Source organism: Camelina sativa, chromosome 15 (genome assembly GCF_030686135.1).
Source record: "Camelina sativa cultivar CO46 ecotype springtype chromosome 15, ASM3068613v1".
Lineage (NCBI taxonomy): Eukaryota > Viridiplantae > Streptophyta > Magnoliopsida > Brassicales > Brassicaceae > Camelina > Camelina sativa.
Genome location: NC_141894.1, coordinates 1,694,430 through 1,708,355, shown reverse-complemented (window position 1 = coordinate 1,708,355; position 13,926 = coordinate 1,694,430). Strand labels below are relative to the sequence as shown.

Genomic DNA, 13,926 nt, shown 5'->3' with positions numbered 1-13,926 from the left:
TTCCGGTTAAGCTGCTTGATTCCAATTATTGGGATGAAACAGATGTATTTTTATAATCCGGTTAAGCTGGCTAAAGTAATATAGGCCACGTAAGATATAGAGAGTCCATAAACTAAAAAGCCCAATAATAAAAATTTAAAGCCCAAAAGCTTAGAAAAATATAAAAGTTTTGAACTCCAAATTTTTTCGGATTGTCCCCAAAGTTATTTCCTTTTCCTACTCTTGACGCGGAAGTTATAAACCCTCACGTTTCATCCTTAAACCCTAAAGCCTAAGTCCAAGAAACGCAGAAGCTCTCTCTGATAATGGCGGATCCGATGAACCCTAGCACCGGCGGTCAACAACAACAGAAGTACCGTCAGTACAATCCGTACCACGGACAAATCAATCTCCCGTACCGTCAGATCTACGAACTCCCAACTTCGCCTGAGTTTCTCTACGAAGAAGAAGCTACGAAAAAACGCTTGACATGGGGTGAGAACCTCACCTTCTTCACCGGGTGTGGTTATGTCACCGGATCGGTTCTCGGAGCCGCCAAGGGTGCAATCGAAGGGATCCGAGCCGCCGAAAGAGGCGAATCCCTAAAGATCCGAACTAATCGGATTCTGAACTCCGGCGGACTCGTTGGAAGACGCGGCGGGAATTGCTTAGGATCTCTAGGGTTGATATTCGCAGCTATGGAGAGCGGTGTTACGTATCTGAGAGACGGAGACGACGGTTCAATGACTACTGGGATCGCTGGTTTAGCTACCGGTGTGTTGTACAGAGCTGCCTCTGGACCTAGATCCGCTGTGGTTGCCGGAGTGCTCGGTGGAGTTACGGCTTTCGCGGCGGTTGCTGGGAGACGCATGGTCAAACGATTCGTTCCAATCTGATGAGTTTCCTCAATTTCTCAAAGGTTAGGGTTTAAGAATTAGTTTAAAAGGAGAGGCTTTTAGAACGAGTGAATCATTGCTACTCTGTTTAGGGTTTATGAATCTTCCTCTGTATAAAAAAAAAAAGTTGACATTTTTATTGATCTAATTGCCCAATCCCATTCATTTTTTGCTCATTTAGTGATTACGAAATCGAAATTGAAATGATCTCACAAACTCAATTGGTAATTCTTACAAAGGAGAAAACTTAAAGATTGAATTATTAAACTCTATTTAGGGTTTATGAATCTTCCTCTGTATAAAAAAAAGTTGACATTTTTATCTAATTGCTCAATCCGATTCATTTTTTTTGCTCATCTTGATTAAGAAATCGAAATTGAAATGATCTCACATGAACTGAATTGGTAATTTTACAAAGGAGAAAACTTTGCATTCGAATGAAGAAGATAAAGATTGAATTTTTAAAACCTCACACTCACTTGTTCATAACTTCAACACCGTTCTTACCAGCGATAATGACAGAAGTAGCCATACCAAGGAACAAACCATGCTCCACCACTCCTTGAAACTTGCCAATCTCTTTCGCCGCAGCGAATCCATCTTTCAAAGGATTCTTAAAATACAAATCAATAATGTAATTACTGTTATCAGTCACATAAGGCTTCCCATCTCCATCAACTCTTAGCTTAGCATCACAACCAAACTCCTTAAACAGATCTTGCAACCTAATCAAGTTAAAGTTCCAACAGAACTGAACCACTTCAACAGGCATAGCTAAACCACTTCCACCAAGTCCTTTAACGAGTTTTGTATCATCAGCCACAACGATAAACTTCTCAGCAACAGCTTCAACCATTTTCTCACGGAGTAAAGCACCTCCACGACCTTTGACCAAATCAAGATTCGGATCTACCTCGTCAGCTCCGTCAATAGCGAGATCGATTCTCGGATGCGTATCTAACGCAACGAGTGGAATCCCTAACGCTCGTGCTTGTTCCTCTGTTCGTTTCGACGTTGGGATGCCGACGATATCGTAAAGCTCACCGGAAGAGAGAAGTTTACCGATCTGATCTACGGCGAATGCGGCGGTGGATCCAGTTCCAAGACCTAGAACCATCCCTGGTTTAATTGCTTCGACAGCTTTCTCCGCCGCGAGCTTTTTCAAATCGTCTTGTGAAAGGGCAACAGACTGAGCCTTGACGGAGAATGAAACAGAGGTTCTAGGAGAAGAGCTACTGCGGAGGGCAATAGAAGGAGTGCGTAGCGTGAGGTGAGATGAGGAAACGAAGGATAAGGAAGCCATTGGAGTCAGAGAGGATTGAGAATGGTTGGAGAAGAAAATTAAAAAACTTAAAGGTTGGGTTTTTGACTTTTGAGTGGAAGAGGAATGTCATAAAAGGTTTTGGAGTTGGTTTGAGGGTATAATTGGAATAATACTTTTAAGGTTGTTGTTGTTTTTGGGTTGGTGAAGATAATAACCTGCTGAATCAATCAGAGTGTTTTCTTTTACGGCGTCGTTTTGGGTTTCTTTGAGAACAGAGTTATATATAAAAGTCCTTTTTTCTTGTGTTTCGTGGAGAGTCTAATTATTTTCTTCCACTTTCTCTCGATCTTGAGATTTCTTTGAAAAGAAGAAAAAAAAAAACAAGAACTCACGATGTCCGCCGAATCAGCTAGCCAAATTCCTAAGGGACAGGTGAGTATACCAAGATTTCTTTTGGGTTCAATATTTGGGTAGGAAGAATATATTTAGGGTTCTTATCTCTTGTTTCTGTGAATATATTTAGGGTTCTTATCTCTTGTTTCTGTGAATTTGGATTATTTCGAATCTTGACTCGAAGTTTTTAGATTTAATTCTAATAAGTTTTGGTTGCTATGTTTGTTTTTCAGGTTGATCTGCTAGATTTTATTGACTGGTCTGGTGTTGAATGTCTGAACCAAAGCTCAAGTCACTCTTTGCCCAATGCTCTCAAACAGGTTATTCTCTTTTTGTAGTTCTTCTCTGTCTGTATACAAGTTTGTGTTTAGTCTGAGTTCTTGAATCTGCTTGTGTTTATTATATCTACAGATACTTGTTTTATAGTTCATGTATTAATTGTTATCTAGTATTAATTTTATGAGATTAGGTATAGATGATTGAGTACACAAACTTGGATTTTTATGAAGTGATATTATTGTGTGCCAGCCTGATAGAAATTATAGCTTTTGAATTTATTAATAACTGATTCTGTTGGTGTGTTAATGACCTGAGAATGAATGATTTAACATTGTTGTTCGTGTAGGGATACAGAGAAGATGAAGGTTTGAACTTGGAGAGTGATGCTGATGAGCAGCTTCTGATCTATATTCCTTTTAACCAAGTTATCAAACTACATTCCTTTGCTATCAAAGGCCCTGAAGAGGAAGGTAAAATCTTTGTTCTATATTTAAAGCATGTGTTGATGTTCATTGTTTCTAGTCTTGTCTACAAGTACTTCTTGTTGATGGGAATTAGATTTGTGGGGGTGTTTCTTGCTAGTCGGTAAGATTTATCTAATTTTTGTCTTCTAATTTTTCTTCAGGTCCCAAAACTGTAAAGTTCTTCTCGAACAAAGAGCACATGTGCTTCAGGTAATGTGAATCGTTTCTAATGTGTATCTAATAATATGATTATCTCCGTATAAGCTCAGACTCTCATGTGGTCTATTAAAAACTATACAGCAATGTCAACGATTTTCCTCCAAGCGACACTGCTGAACTAACTGAAGAAAACCTTAAGGTAAGATATTTCTAAGATCTAACTCTTTATCCTTTTGGTGACATGTTTTGGTGATCTATCTGTCTTGACTGACACCTCTTTTTAAAACCAATTACAGGGGAAACCGGTTGTCCTTAAATATGTTAAGTTTCAGAATGTTCGTAGGTAAGGTTTCACCGTTCCCTGTGTATATATATAATGCTACTAAGCGAAAACCACAGATTGTTCTAACCTTATTATATACTTGATTCAAGCTTGACGATCTTCATTGAAGACAACCAATCGGGAGCTGAGGTCACAAAGGTTCAGAAGATTGCTCTATATGGTTCAACGTAAGTCTCTGACATCTTTTTTATTCAAGTTTGTTATAAATATTACCTGCCTCCAGAGTATATTGGCCTTAGCTGTTCATATTTCTGGTATTTTTAAGTTGCAAAGTATTGGTCATTTACACCATTATGTACAAATCAACAGGGTGGAGACGACTGATATGAAGGGATTGAAAAAGATTGAAGATCATTGAGCAAACAACAAAAGTGTTTTGATCATATATATGATCATATATCACTTTGATTTCTAGTGTTCTATTGTGGTTTCTATCTTTTTCAATTACTTTTTTTTTTTTTTCTTTTTCAAGTTTTTAAATTAAAATAGACCAGAACTTGCGATTGCCTGTTTGCAGAGGAGTGCAAAACGAATGATATTTTCAATAACAATTTGAAAATTCCTCTTGCAAATTATAAACAGTTTGGTAGGACTCAACTTCTCTCTTCATGTGTTTTCTGTTCTTGTCTGTATTACTGATAATTAGCTTTAGTGGGAGAGATTACATATTTATACGAAGCAATTACAAAAATAAATTTCGAATGATGACAGAACTGGGCATCAAATCTTAACAAAAAGTGGAAAGGGTTAAGATCTTGATACTATAGTACTACTATCTTTCCACTTTAATCTCTGTACGACCACCTTTTCGACCGTATAACCTCGTACGTGACAAAACAACATTCTCAGTCAATCTTCTCATGAACTTTCACACCTTTCCAAAATCTTTGTTTATTTTCCATAAATGTAAAGATAGTAGTACGATTGTATTCCTTCCGTAGCGCATTCATCAGCATTCCACGTCTTTGAATGATGTCGTCCAGCTCATCTTCGTCCGGATGGTAAAAGAAACAATTCTTTGACATATCGATGTAGACCAAGTACCGGTCCAATGTTTTTAGATTTGTTGGATGCCATTATGCACAACTAAATAATTGGGCCTTTTGGTTAATGTAAATTTTCTTTTAAACAACAATTCGCCCAAAAAATAGTGCTTAACAATGTGAGGCCCGAATGACCCACTTTTCTGTTTTAGTTTTGGGCTATATATCATTTTTACCCTTTTTGGCCTTTTGGGCCTTGCAAACCCTAGCTATTATTTATTTATTTACTTGGGTGAAACACGCTATTTAGGGTTCTGTCGAGTAGAGAGAAAGAACGACAGTACAAACGATGGCGGCGAACGGAGGAGCTACGGCGGCTGCTCAGCTCTCTGAGAAAGAAGCTGATATCCAGATGATGTTATCAGCCGATGTTCACCTTGGCACTAAAAACTGCAATTATCAGATGGATCGTTATGTCTTCAATAGACGCAACGACGGTAACACTCTCATCTTTCTTCCAAACTTCATTCTGCACATAATTGTATATATAGACGCAACGTTTCAACGTTCATGTATTCTATATTGATCTCTTAGCTTTCGACTTGATAGTTCCTCCAATTTACATAGTTTTTGGGTATTTAAATTGAGAAACCAATCTCACCTACAGCTTTGCTTGGATTAGACGTTAAGCTTCTGTATTTATCGAGTTTTGTTTATTGCTTTAGGTATTTACATTATCAACCTAGGAAAGACATGGGATAAGCTTCAGATGGCTGCTAGGGTTATTGTAGCAATTGAAAACCCAAAAGACATTATTGTTCAATCAGCTAGGCCTTATGGGCAAAGAGCTGTCTTGAAGTTTGCTCAGTATACTGGTGCTACTGCTATTGCTGGAAGACACACTCCTGGTACCTTCACTAACCAGATGCAGACTTCTTTCAGTGAGCCAAGGTTGTTGATTCTCACCGACCCAAGAACCGACCATCAGGTAAAATAGATTTGTTTATAACTTCTCTGTTTTTAATCAAGTTTGTAGGTTTAGGTTTTGCTAATGCTGTTTTTTGGTTTTGTGTTGCCAGCCAATTAAGGAAGGTGCTTTGGGAAACATTCCAACCATTGCCTTCTGTGACACGGATTCTCCAATGGGGTTCGTAGACATTGGTATTCCTGCTAACAACAAGGGAAAACACAGCATTGGTTGCCTGTTTTGGCTTTTGGCTCGTATGGTTCTCCAAATGCGTGGAACCATTCGTCCAGCTCAGAAATGGGATGTCATGGTAAAGTCGAGTTATCCATATCTTTTTAGAATTCTCTTATTATGATTTAGCTGATCTAGTCCAACAACACCTAACAAAATCTTGACTTGTTTATGTTGGTGTAGGTGGATCTGTTTTTCTACAGGGAGCCTGAAGAAGTTAAGGAAGAAGGGGATGAAGAAGCTGCACCACAGATTGATTTTGGCTTGCCTGCTCCAGAATATATGGTTGGTGAATGGACCACTGCTCAAATCCCTGACGGCGCATGGCCTGGTGATGCGGAACAGCCGATTTCAGCTGCACCTGCAGTTGGCGCTTAGTTTCTTCAATCACATGTAGTGAAAGTAATACTTGGTAGTTTAGCTCAAACTCGATATATTGACATGATTTTTTGTTCTTAAGTGAGATTTGGAGAGGATTAGGATTTCGGACCATATTGGTTTCTCTTTTACTTCTCTTTCTTCTTTGTCTCTTGAGAAATAGAGACCATTTATTAGGTGCCTTTTTGCCGGTATTTCCAAGTTATTTTACTTCAGTTATTTCATTATATTGAACTATTGATGATGAATCTTCTACTATTTTAAAAGTTATTTTTTTTTCATCTCTTGCAAAAAAAAAAATATGAATGTATGAATCTCCGGACTGCGAACAAAATGAAATGAAATGTAAAACTCGTGTATTACTAAAAGATATTTGTATATTTGTAGTGTATTCCTAAAAAATCGTGTATAACAAAGAGAGATTTCAGTATATTTGTAGTGAGGCCTAATGTCGTCACATTAAATTAGCCCAATCAATGTAATGTGCTGTGTTTTCCAACAGTGGTTTTCTCCTTTTCTTACTGTTGTACAACGGTCGGCCGTTAATTACTACCGATTGCGACATTTTACCTTATCAGTCAAAGCTTAAACCGGAAACCAATTTCACAATGATTATAACAACGGTCACTGTTTCACAGCATTACGTGTCTGGTATAGACTTTTTAACTAGACTTAACATCAAGAATGTAACTCATTTAAAGAATGATAATCAGCTTTAACAAAAATAATAGCAGAAATCAAATAATCAGGAAATAAAAAGTTTCAATCAAATCCCATAATCTAAAAATAATGAGAATAGGTTAGTTAATCATTCATTTTTCTCGACGATATCAAATTACTTAGCATTGTTTAATGACTTGCATGTGATTGGGTAATAGAGGCTTTGTTGGCTAAGCAACCAACGACATATATTATACATTATAATAACCAAAAAGTGGAATATAAGTAAAAGATTTAACTTTCTTAGCCGAAAGTGAAACGGTATCTAAGTATGCGTGTATGAACTCACCCATTAATTACTTAACTGTGTTCCAAAGTTTCTAACCAAAAAAATTGAAATAAACTATGCTTTTCATCATCACACTTTTGCAGTCTTACAGTTCATGGTTCACATGCTAACACACCATCCTTAAAGATTATACAGTACTACTCTAATTGTCGTATATGATGATGCGAAGTTGCGAACTATATAAATGACTGTACAATTGAGCACTTTAGAGGGTTTACTACACTTTAGAGCGAGTTATTATCAATCATTTTCTTCTGGAGAGATTAAGATCAAAACACTTTCGCTATAAAGAAACCCTAATGCAATACTTTTTTTTTTGGTCTCTCTTCTTTAGTATAGAATGGTTGACAATTCGAACTATGTTGCGCACTGATGGAACTGTGACATATTTGGTTCAGAACATTCATGATAACATTAGAAAATGTTCTGAAATTTTGCGAGTGATTAATTACTGATATCACTGACAGTTTGTGATATATAATAGGTCATTATGTTCACGTAATGCAAACAAAAAAAATGACGATCCTCTTGTTGCATACGCATTTAAATAACAATGTTTGGTTCTTCGATGAGGTATGCATGTGACTGGTTAGTTAGCTTGGTGCATGAATATAACCTTGGATGAGAAATAATAAATCTTGTGTCTAATTTTTTTCACCTTCTAAGTATATAGTATTAGAGAATGGTGTTGTATCTGTCAGCATGCGTTGTCTTTAGGCGTGACAATATTCAATTTGCATCTTCTTTTATCTGTAATTAATGACGGGACCACAAGTTCATGTTCTCACTTTTGCAACTCCCCAAATGCTTTCTTTGTTTAAACATACTACAAAATACTTACTAAATCGTTTTCAAAATGTAAATATTATTTGATCTTTTCACTTTTCAATTCAAAATTCAAACTAAAGTTCTCTATTTATTTTTACTAAATGCAATATTAATAGATTAGAAAATTTACAGTGTCATTGGGAAAAATCTATATAGTACACTCTATCATTTGATGGTATGTTAATTTTTTTTTTCCCATGTGTGAGAAGGTGAAAACTACATCTATAATGAAATGGAAAAAAACATATAATACAAAAAAGTAAATGAAAATGGTTGTATTGGTTAACAACCTAACATATGTAAATATGAATCATTACCAATTAAGCTTTTCTCTTTTCCCTTGAAAATAAAATTATAGACACGTGTATCTTAATAATTTTGCCTTAATCTTCTGAGGACCAAACACAAAAAGTTTGAATGAAAGAGCTTAAAATTCACATAAATAATTAAGACCGACTAGTAAACATAACAACAGTTTAATAAACGTATTATGTATTATAACAATGTTCAAATAATGATTTGATCAGTCACAGATCACACTCTGCGCATACTACTATATATACCCTCCTTCTCTCTCTCTCTCACTACTCACACGAGAAACAAGAAACTAACACAACAAAAGCACATACACAAATCCAAGTATACTCGTATTTATGTATGTATATACCATGTACCAGTAGCAGTTAAGCTGCCAGCATGATCTTGTCTTCCTCTCTTAAGTTTCACATAATAAGTAAATTAGGATTTTCTATATTTCTTGTTCTTATAAGAATCTATGATCTTTTGCTCAAAAAAGAAAAAAAAAAAAAGAATCTATGATCAAAGCTTAGAGAGAGAGACTAGGTCATGCTGGTAGCTTCACCTGCTAATGATTGTAGCATGAAGAAGAAGAAGAAGAAGAAGAAGAAGAAGAAGAAGAAGAAGAAGAAGAAGAAGAAGAAGAAGAAGAAGAAGAAGAAGAAGAAGAAGAAGAAGAAGAAGAAGAGGATATACATTCTAGCATACATATCCTTGTAATCCGTCTGACTCAGAAAGAGGGTCTCATGTAAGCGGTATAGAGATTAATTGAGCAGGTAACCCTTCATATCTAGAAATATATTTTCCTTAGAAATTTATATATTTGAAACGACATTAATTAGATACAATCTCTAGTTCAAGTGTTCAACAACATCAGCACACATCTACAGTATAGGCTTATTTTTTGGGACAAAGGTATCTTAAGCCCAAAGTTGAATGTAACCTTATTACAAACGCCGCCGTTTCGTGTCAATGTAATGTCTTTTTGAGACTTTGACAAATGTCACTGAAGTACGAAAGTACAAAATTGGATTTTGGCTTTGGGACTCTTATCCTAACCTCAGGAAAAATATTTAAAGGATTGCATTGAGAGATTGCAAAAACGAGTGGTGGATGTTCCTCTGCTCTGTTTTTTCCCCACTTCTCTCTTCTAAAAATCCGAACTTTTCGCATTATCTCTGCCGTTTTGCATCTCGATTCTTTTGTCTGAATTCCCCAATTCACTCTGTTTTTGCCCACAACACTATCCTTCCATGAAAAAATCGAAACTTTATCTAGAAGATGACTCCATTCTCCTCTGAACTCGTTGGTTTCACCATCCCTTTCTACTCCAAAACTCAGAAACACTGTTCAAATTCTTCTCACGGACTGCTGCTACTATCTCACAATCGAACCTCCCTCTTAAGCTTCTCAAACTCTAACCCTAACCACGACAATGTTCAAAAATCCTTTTCATCTTCAGGGGCGAGAAACCTTCAAGCCGCCACAACACAAGACGCAACAGTTCCCACCGAACGAAGACAACAACATTCTCTCGGGTTTAGAGACACACAGATGCTCAAAATCTTCCATCGATCATGTCGTTCAGGGAACTACATCGAGTCTCTGCACTTACTCGAGAGCATGGTACGTAAAGGTTACAATCCCGATGTGATACTCTGCACTAAGCTCATTAAAGGTTTCTTCACTCTAAGAAACATTCCAAAAGCTGTTAGGGTTATGGAGATTCTTGAGAAATTCGGACAGCCTGATGTTTTTGCTTACAACGCGTTGATTAATGGGTTTTGTAAGATGAATCGAATCGATGATGCTACCAGAGTTCTTGATAGGATGAGAAGTAAAGGCTTTTCGCCAGATACTGTCACTTACAACATAATGATTGGTAGTTTGTGTAGTAGAGGCAAACTTGTTCTTGCTTTGAAGGTTTTGGATCAGTTGTTAAGTGATAACTGTCAACCTACTGTGATTACTTACACGATTTTGATCGAAGCAACGATGCTTGAAGGCGGAGTTGATGAAGCGTTGAAGCTTTTGGATGAGATGTTGTCTAGAGGGTTAAAACCTGATATGTTTACTTACAACACAATCATTAGAGGAATGTGTAAAGAAGGGATGGTGGATCGTGCGTTTGAGATGGTTAGGAATCTTGAATTGAGAGGTTGTGAGCCTGATGTGATCTCTTATAACATCTTGCTTCGAGCTCTTTTGAATCAAGGGAAATGGGAAGAAGGAGAGAAGCTTATGACTAAGATGTTTTCAGAGAAGTGTGATCCTAATGTTGTGACTTATAGCATTTTGATTACTACTCTATGTCGAGATGGAAAGATCGAAGAAGCGTTGAATCTGCTTAAGCTTATGAAGGAGAAAGGGTTAAGCCCTGATGCTTATAGCTACGATCCTTTGATCGCTGCGTTTTGTAGAGAAGGTAGGTTAGATTTAGCTATTGAGTTCTTGGAAACTATGATCTCGGACGGGTGTTTACCGGACATAGTTAACTACAACACGGTTTTAGCTACGTTGTGCAAGAACGGGAAAGCTGATCAAGCGTTGGAGATTTTCGGGAAGCTAGGAGAAGTAGGCTGCTCACCGAACTCAAGCTCTTACAACACCATGTTCAGTGCGTTATGGAGCAGCGGAGATAAGATCAGGGCGTTACATATGATATCAGAGATGGTAACTCACGGGATTGATCCCGATGAGATCACATACAACTCGATGATCTCGTGTCTATGCAGAGAAGGGATGGTTGATGAAGCTTATGATTTATTGGTTGATATGAGAAGCTGTGAGTTTCAACCATCGGTTGTTACGTACAACATTGTGCTTTTGGGATTCTGTAAAACTCATAGGATCGTTGACGCCATCGATGTTTTGGAATCAATGGTGAGAAATGGATGTAAGCCTAACGAAAGTACTTATACTGTGCTTATTGAAGGCATTGGATTTGCTGGTTACAGAGCAGAAGCAATGGAGTTAGCTAATGATCTTGTTCGAATCGATGCCATTTCTGACTACTCGTTCAAGAGATTGCATAGGACTTTCCCTTTACTCAATGTTTTACAGAGATCTTCTCATACTTCTTCTGGTCATTAAGTGAACATGTTCTGTTATTGTTTTTGATGTCTGTGAACTGTGATGAATCAGAAGCAGACATAACCTATTCATTTAGTAATTGTATAACTTTGTAAGACCATAAAACTAAAAATATAAATAAGACTACACTTGAAATGTTCGTTAGACCATAAGCTCTGCTATGTTGTGTCGTCGGGTAATTCGATTGTTTGCGACAGAGACAGGGAGCAAGAAGACATGGGATCCAGTTCAATGCCTTCAGTTCAATCACCAATCTCTTGTTCTGCTCGAGAATTGCAATTCAAGGAATCAGTTCAAGCAGGTTTTGGCACAGATCATGCGTTTCAATCTCATCGGCGATACGTTTCCAATGAGCCGTCTTATCTTGTTCTCGGCGATCACATATCCAGAGAACATTGACTTGGCGAAGCTTCTGTTTCTTAATTTCACTCCAAACCCAAATGTTTTTGTTTACAACACAATGATCTCTGCTGTTTCGAGCTCCAAAAAGGAATGCTTTGGTCTGTATGGTTCTATGATTAGGGACTGTGTTACTCCGGACAGGCACACATTTCTCTACGTCATGAAAGCTTCGAGCTTTCTGTCGGAAGTGAAGCAGATCCATTGTCATATCATTGTTTCTGGGTGTTTGTCTCTTGGGAATTACCTGTGGAATTCTCTGGTTAAGTTATACATGGAGTTGGGGAGTTTGGGTTTTGCAGAGAAGGTGTTTGATATAATGCCTGAACCAGATGTCAGCTCTTTTAACGTTATGATTGTTGGTTATGCCAAGAAGGGTTTTAGTTTAGAGGCGCTGGAACTTTATTATAAGATGGTTGGTGATGGTATTGAACCTGATGAGTACGCAGTGTTGGGGCTTCTTGTTTGTTCTGGTCATTTATCAGATATTAGGCTTGGGAAGGGAGTTCATGGTTGGATTGAGAGGAGGAGACCATGTCATTCGTCTAATTTGATTCTGAGCAATGCTCTTTTAGACATGTACTTCAAATGCAAAGAACCTGGTCTTGCTAAAAGAGCTTTTGATGCGATGATTAAGAAAGACATGCGTTCTTGGAACACCATGGTTGGTGGGTTTGTTAGGCTTGGAGACATGGAAGCTGCTCAGGCTGTTTTTGATCAGATGCCTAAAAGGGATCTTGTTTCTTGGAATACTCTGCTTTTTGGTTACTCGGACAAGGGATGTGAGCAGAGAGCCGTTAGAGGATTGTTCTATGAAATGATGGTTGCAGAGAAGGTCAAACCAGACCGTGTCACAATGGTTAGTTTGATAAGTGGTGCAGCAAACAATGGAGATTTGAGCCTTGGAAGATGGGTGCATGGATTAGTGATCCGTCTGCAACTGAAAGGTGATGCCTTTCTGAGTTCGGCTCTGATAGATATGTACTGCAAATGTGGTATCATTGAGCAGGCTTTCATGGTTTTCAAGACAGCTACCGAGAAAGATGTCGCGCTATGGACATCAATGATTACTGGGTTAGCCTTCCATGGAAATGGCCAGCAAGCTCTGCAATTATTCAAAAGAATGCAAGAAGAAGGCGTGATGCCAAACAAAGTCACTCTGCTCGCTGTCCTAACAGCTTGCAGTCATGGTGGACTCGTGGAGGAAGGGCTACACGTTTTCAACCACATGAAGGAGAAGTTCGGCTTTGACCCTGAAACTGAGCATTACGGAAGCCTTGTGGATCTGTTGTGTAGGGCAGGGAGAGTAGAGGAAGCTAAAGACTTAATGCAAAAGAAGATGCCAATGAGACCAAGTCAGTCAATGTGGGGATCAATCTTAAGCGCTTGTCGGGGAGGTGAAGACATTGAAACCGCAGAGATGGCTTTAACAGAATTGCTTAAGTTGGAACCTGAAAAAGAAGGCGGATACGTTTTGTTGTCAAATTTATATGCAACCGTTGGAAGATGGGGATATTCAGACAAAACAAGAGAAGCAATGGAGAGTCGCGGAGTAAAGAAGAGTGCAGGATATAGTAGTGTAGTTGGAGTAGGTGGAATTCATAGCTTTGTGGCTGCAGAGAAGCAAAACCATCCAAGGTGGTTGGAGATAAAAGGAATATTGCAGCATCTGCATGATGAAATGAAGTCAAAAAATTGGATCTCTTGGACTTGTTGGTAAAGTAGATCAATTAGCCATCTAAGCATCTGAGAGAGCATGCATCAGAGAGGATCTTTATCGACACAAAGTAGAGCGTGATTTCGCAGTTGAAAGCTCCCACGAGAACAAACGCCGGTGCTGGTTGGCTTACTGTGTGTGGATAAAACAATCATCCTCCTTGAAAGAGATATCGCTTCATTTGGATCAACCTTATCATCAGTCAATTCACAGACAGTGCTGACAACAATATCTATAAAAAAGTTCT

The 13,926-nt window shown here is 38.0% G+C and overlaps 6 protein-coding genes across 6 annotated transcripts; 5 read left to right on the top strand and 1 right to left on the bottom strand.

Annotated features, from left to right (window-relative positions):
* The first annotated feature begins 193 nt into the window (after positions 1-193).
* On the top strand, positions 194-1,051 carry LOC104744589 (mitochondrial import inner membrane translocase subunit TIM23-3). Its single transcript, XM_010465665.3, has one exon. The coding sequence runs from the start codon at positions 306-308 to the stop codon at positions 873-875; it is 570 nt and encodes a 189-aa protein (XP_010463967.1). The 5' UTR covers positions 194-305; the 3' UTR covers positions 876-1,051.
* Positions 1,052-1,237: 186 nt separating this feature from the next.
* LOC104744588 (putative ribose-5-phosphate isomerase 3, chloroplastic) lies at positions 1,238-2,178 on the bottom strand. The gene has a single exon (XM_010465664.3). It carries the CDS (start codon positions 2,176-2,178, stop codon positions 1,351-1,353), a length of 828 nt encoding a protein of 275 aa, XP_010463966.1. The 3' UTR covers positions 1,238-1,350.
* A 253-nt stretch (positions 2,179-2,431) lies between these two features.
* On the top strand, positions 2,432-4,349 carry LOC104744587 (PITH domain-containing protein At3g04780-like). Its single transcript, XM_010465663.3, has 8 exons — positions 2,432-2,571; positions 2,766-2,852; positions 3,158-3,281; positions 3,437-3,485; positions 3,576-3,633; positions 3,731-3,777; positions 3,867-3,944; positions 4,087-4,349. Exons 1-8 carry the CDS (start codon positions 2,533-2,535, stop codon positions 4,133-4,135), a joined length of 531 nt encoding a protein of 176 aa, XP_010463965.1. The 5' UTR covers positions 2,432-2,532; the 3' UTR covers positions 4,136-4,349.
* A 723-nt stretch (positions 4,350-5,072) lies between these two features.
* On the top strand, positions 5,073-6,450 carry LOC104744586 (small ribosomal subunit protein uS2y). The gene is given in 4 exon segments (XM_087486739.1): positions 5,073-5,257; positions 5,486-5,748; positions 5,840-6,332; positions 6,335-6,450. Coding segments are annotated over 4 exon segments (1,008 nt in total). The 5' UTR covers positions 5,073-5,109; the 3' UTR covers positions 6,439-6,450.
* Positions 6,451-8,973: 2,523 nt separating this feature from the next.
* LOC104744585 (uncharacterized) lies at positions 8,974-11,712 on the top strand. Its single transcript, XM_010465661.3, has one exon. It carries the CDS (start codon positions 9,752-9,754, stop codon positions 11,561-11,563), a length of 1,812 nt encoding a protein of 603 aa, XP_010463963.1. The 5' UTR covers positions 8,974-9,751; the 3' UTR covers positions 11,564-11,712.
* A 5-nt stretch (positions 11,713-11,717) lies between these two features.
* Positions 11,718-13,824, top strand: LOC104748013 (pentatricopeptide repeat-containing protein At3g04750, mitochondrial). Its single transcript, XM_010469710.3, is given in 2 exon segments — positions 11,718-13,653; positions 13,656-13,824. Coding segments are annotated over 2 exon segments (1,962 nt in total). The 5' UTR covers positions 11,718-11,723; the 3' UTR covers positions 13,688-13,824.
* The last annotated feature ends 102 nt before the right edge of the window (positions 13,825-13,926 follow it).

What these genes read in the sequence shown, in the direction of transcription:
- LOC104744589 (XM_010465665.3), top strand. Translation starts at nt 306, where the DNA reads ATGGCGGATCCGATGAACCCTAGCACCGGCGGTCAACAACAACAGAAG.
- LOC104744588 (XM_010465664.3), bottom strand. Translation starts at nt 2,178, where the DNA reads ATGGCTTCCTTATCCTTCGTTTCCTCATCTCACCTCACGCTACGCACT.
- LOC104744587 (XM_010465663.3), top strand. Translation starts at nt 2,533, where the DNA reads ATGTCCGCCGAATCAGCTAGCCAAATTCCTAAGGGACAG. An exon ending in TGCCCAATGCTCTCAAACAG is followed by an intron (nt 2,853 to 3,157) that starts GTTATTCTCTTT and finishes TTGTTCGTGTAG; the next exon opens with GGATACAGAGAAGATGAAGG. An exon ending in TAACTGAAGAAAACCTTAAG is followed by an intron (nt 3,634 to 3,730) that starts GTAAGATATTTC and finishes AACCAATTACAG; the next exon opens with GGGAAACCGGTTGTCCTTAA.
- LOC104744585 (XM_010465661.3), top strand. Translation starts at nt 9,752, where the DNA reads ATGACTCCATTCTCCTCTGAACTCGTTGGTTTCACCATCCCTTTCTAC.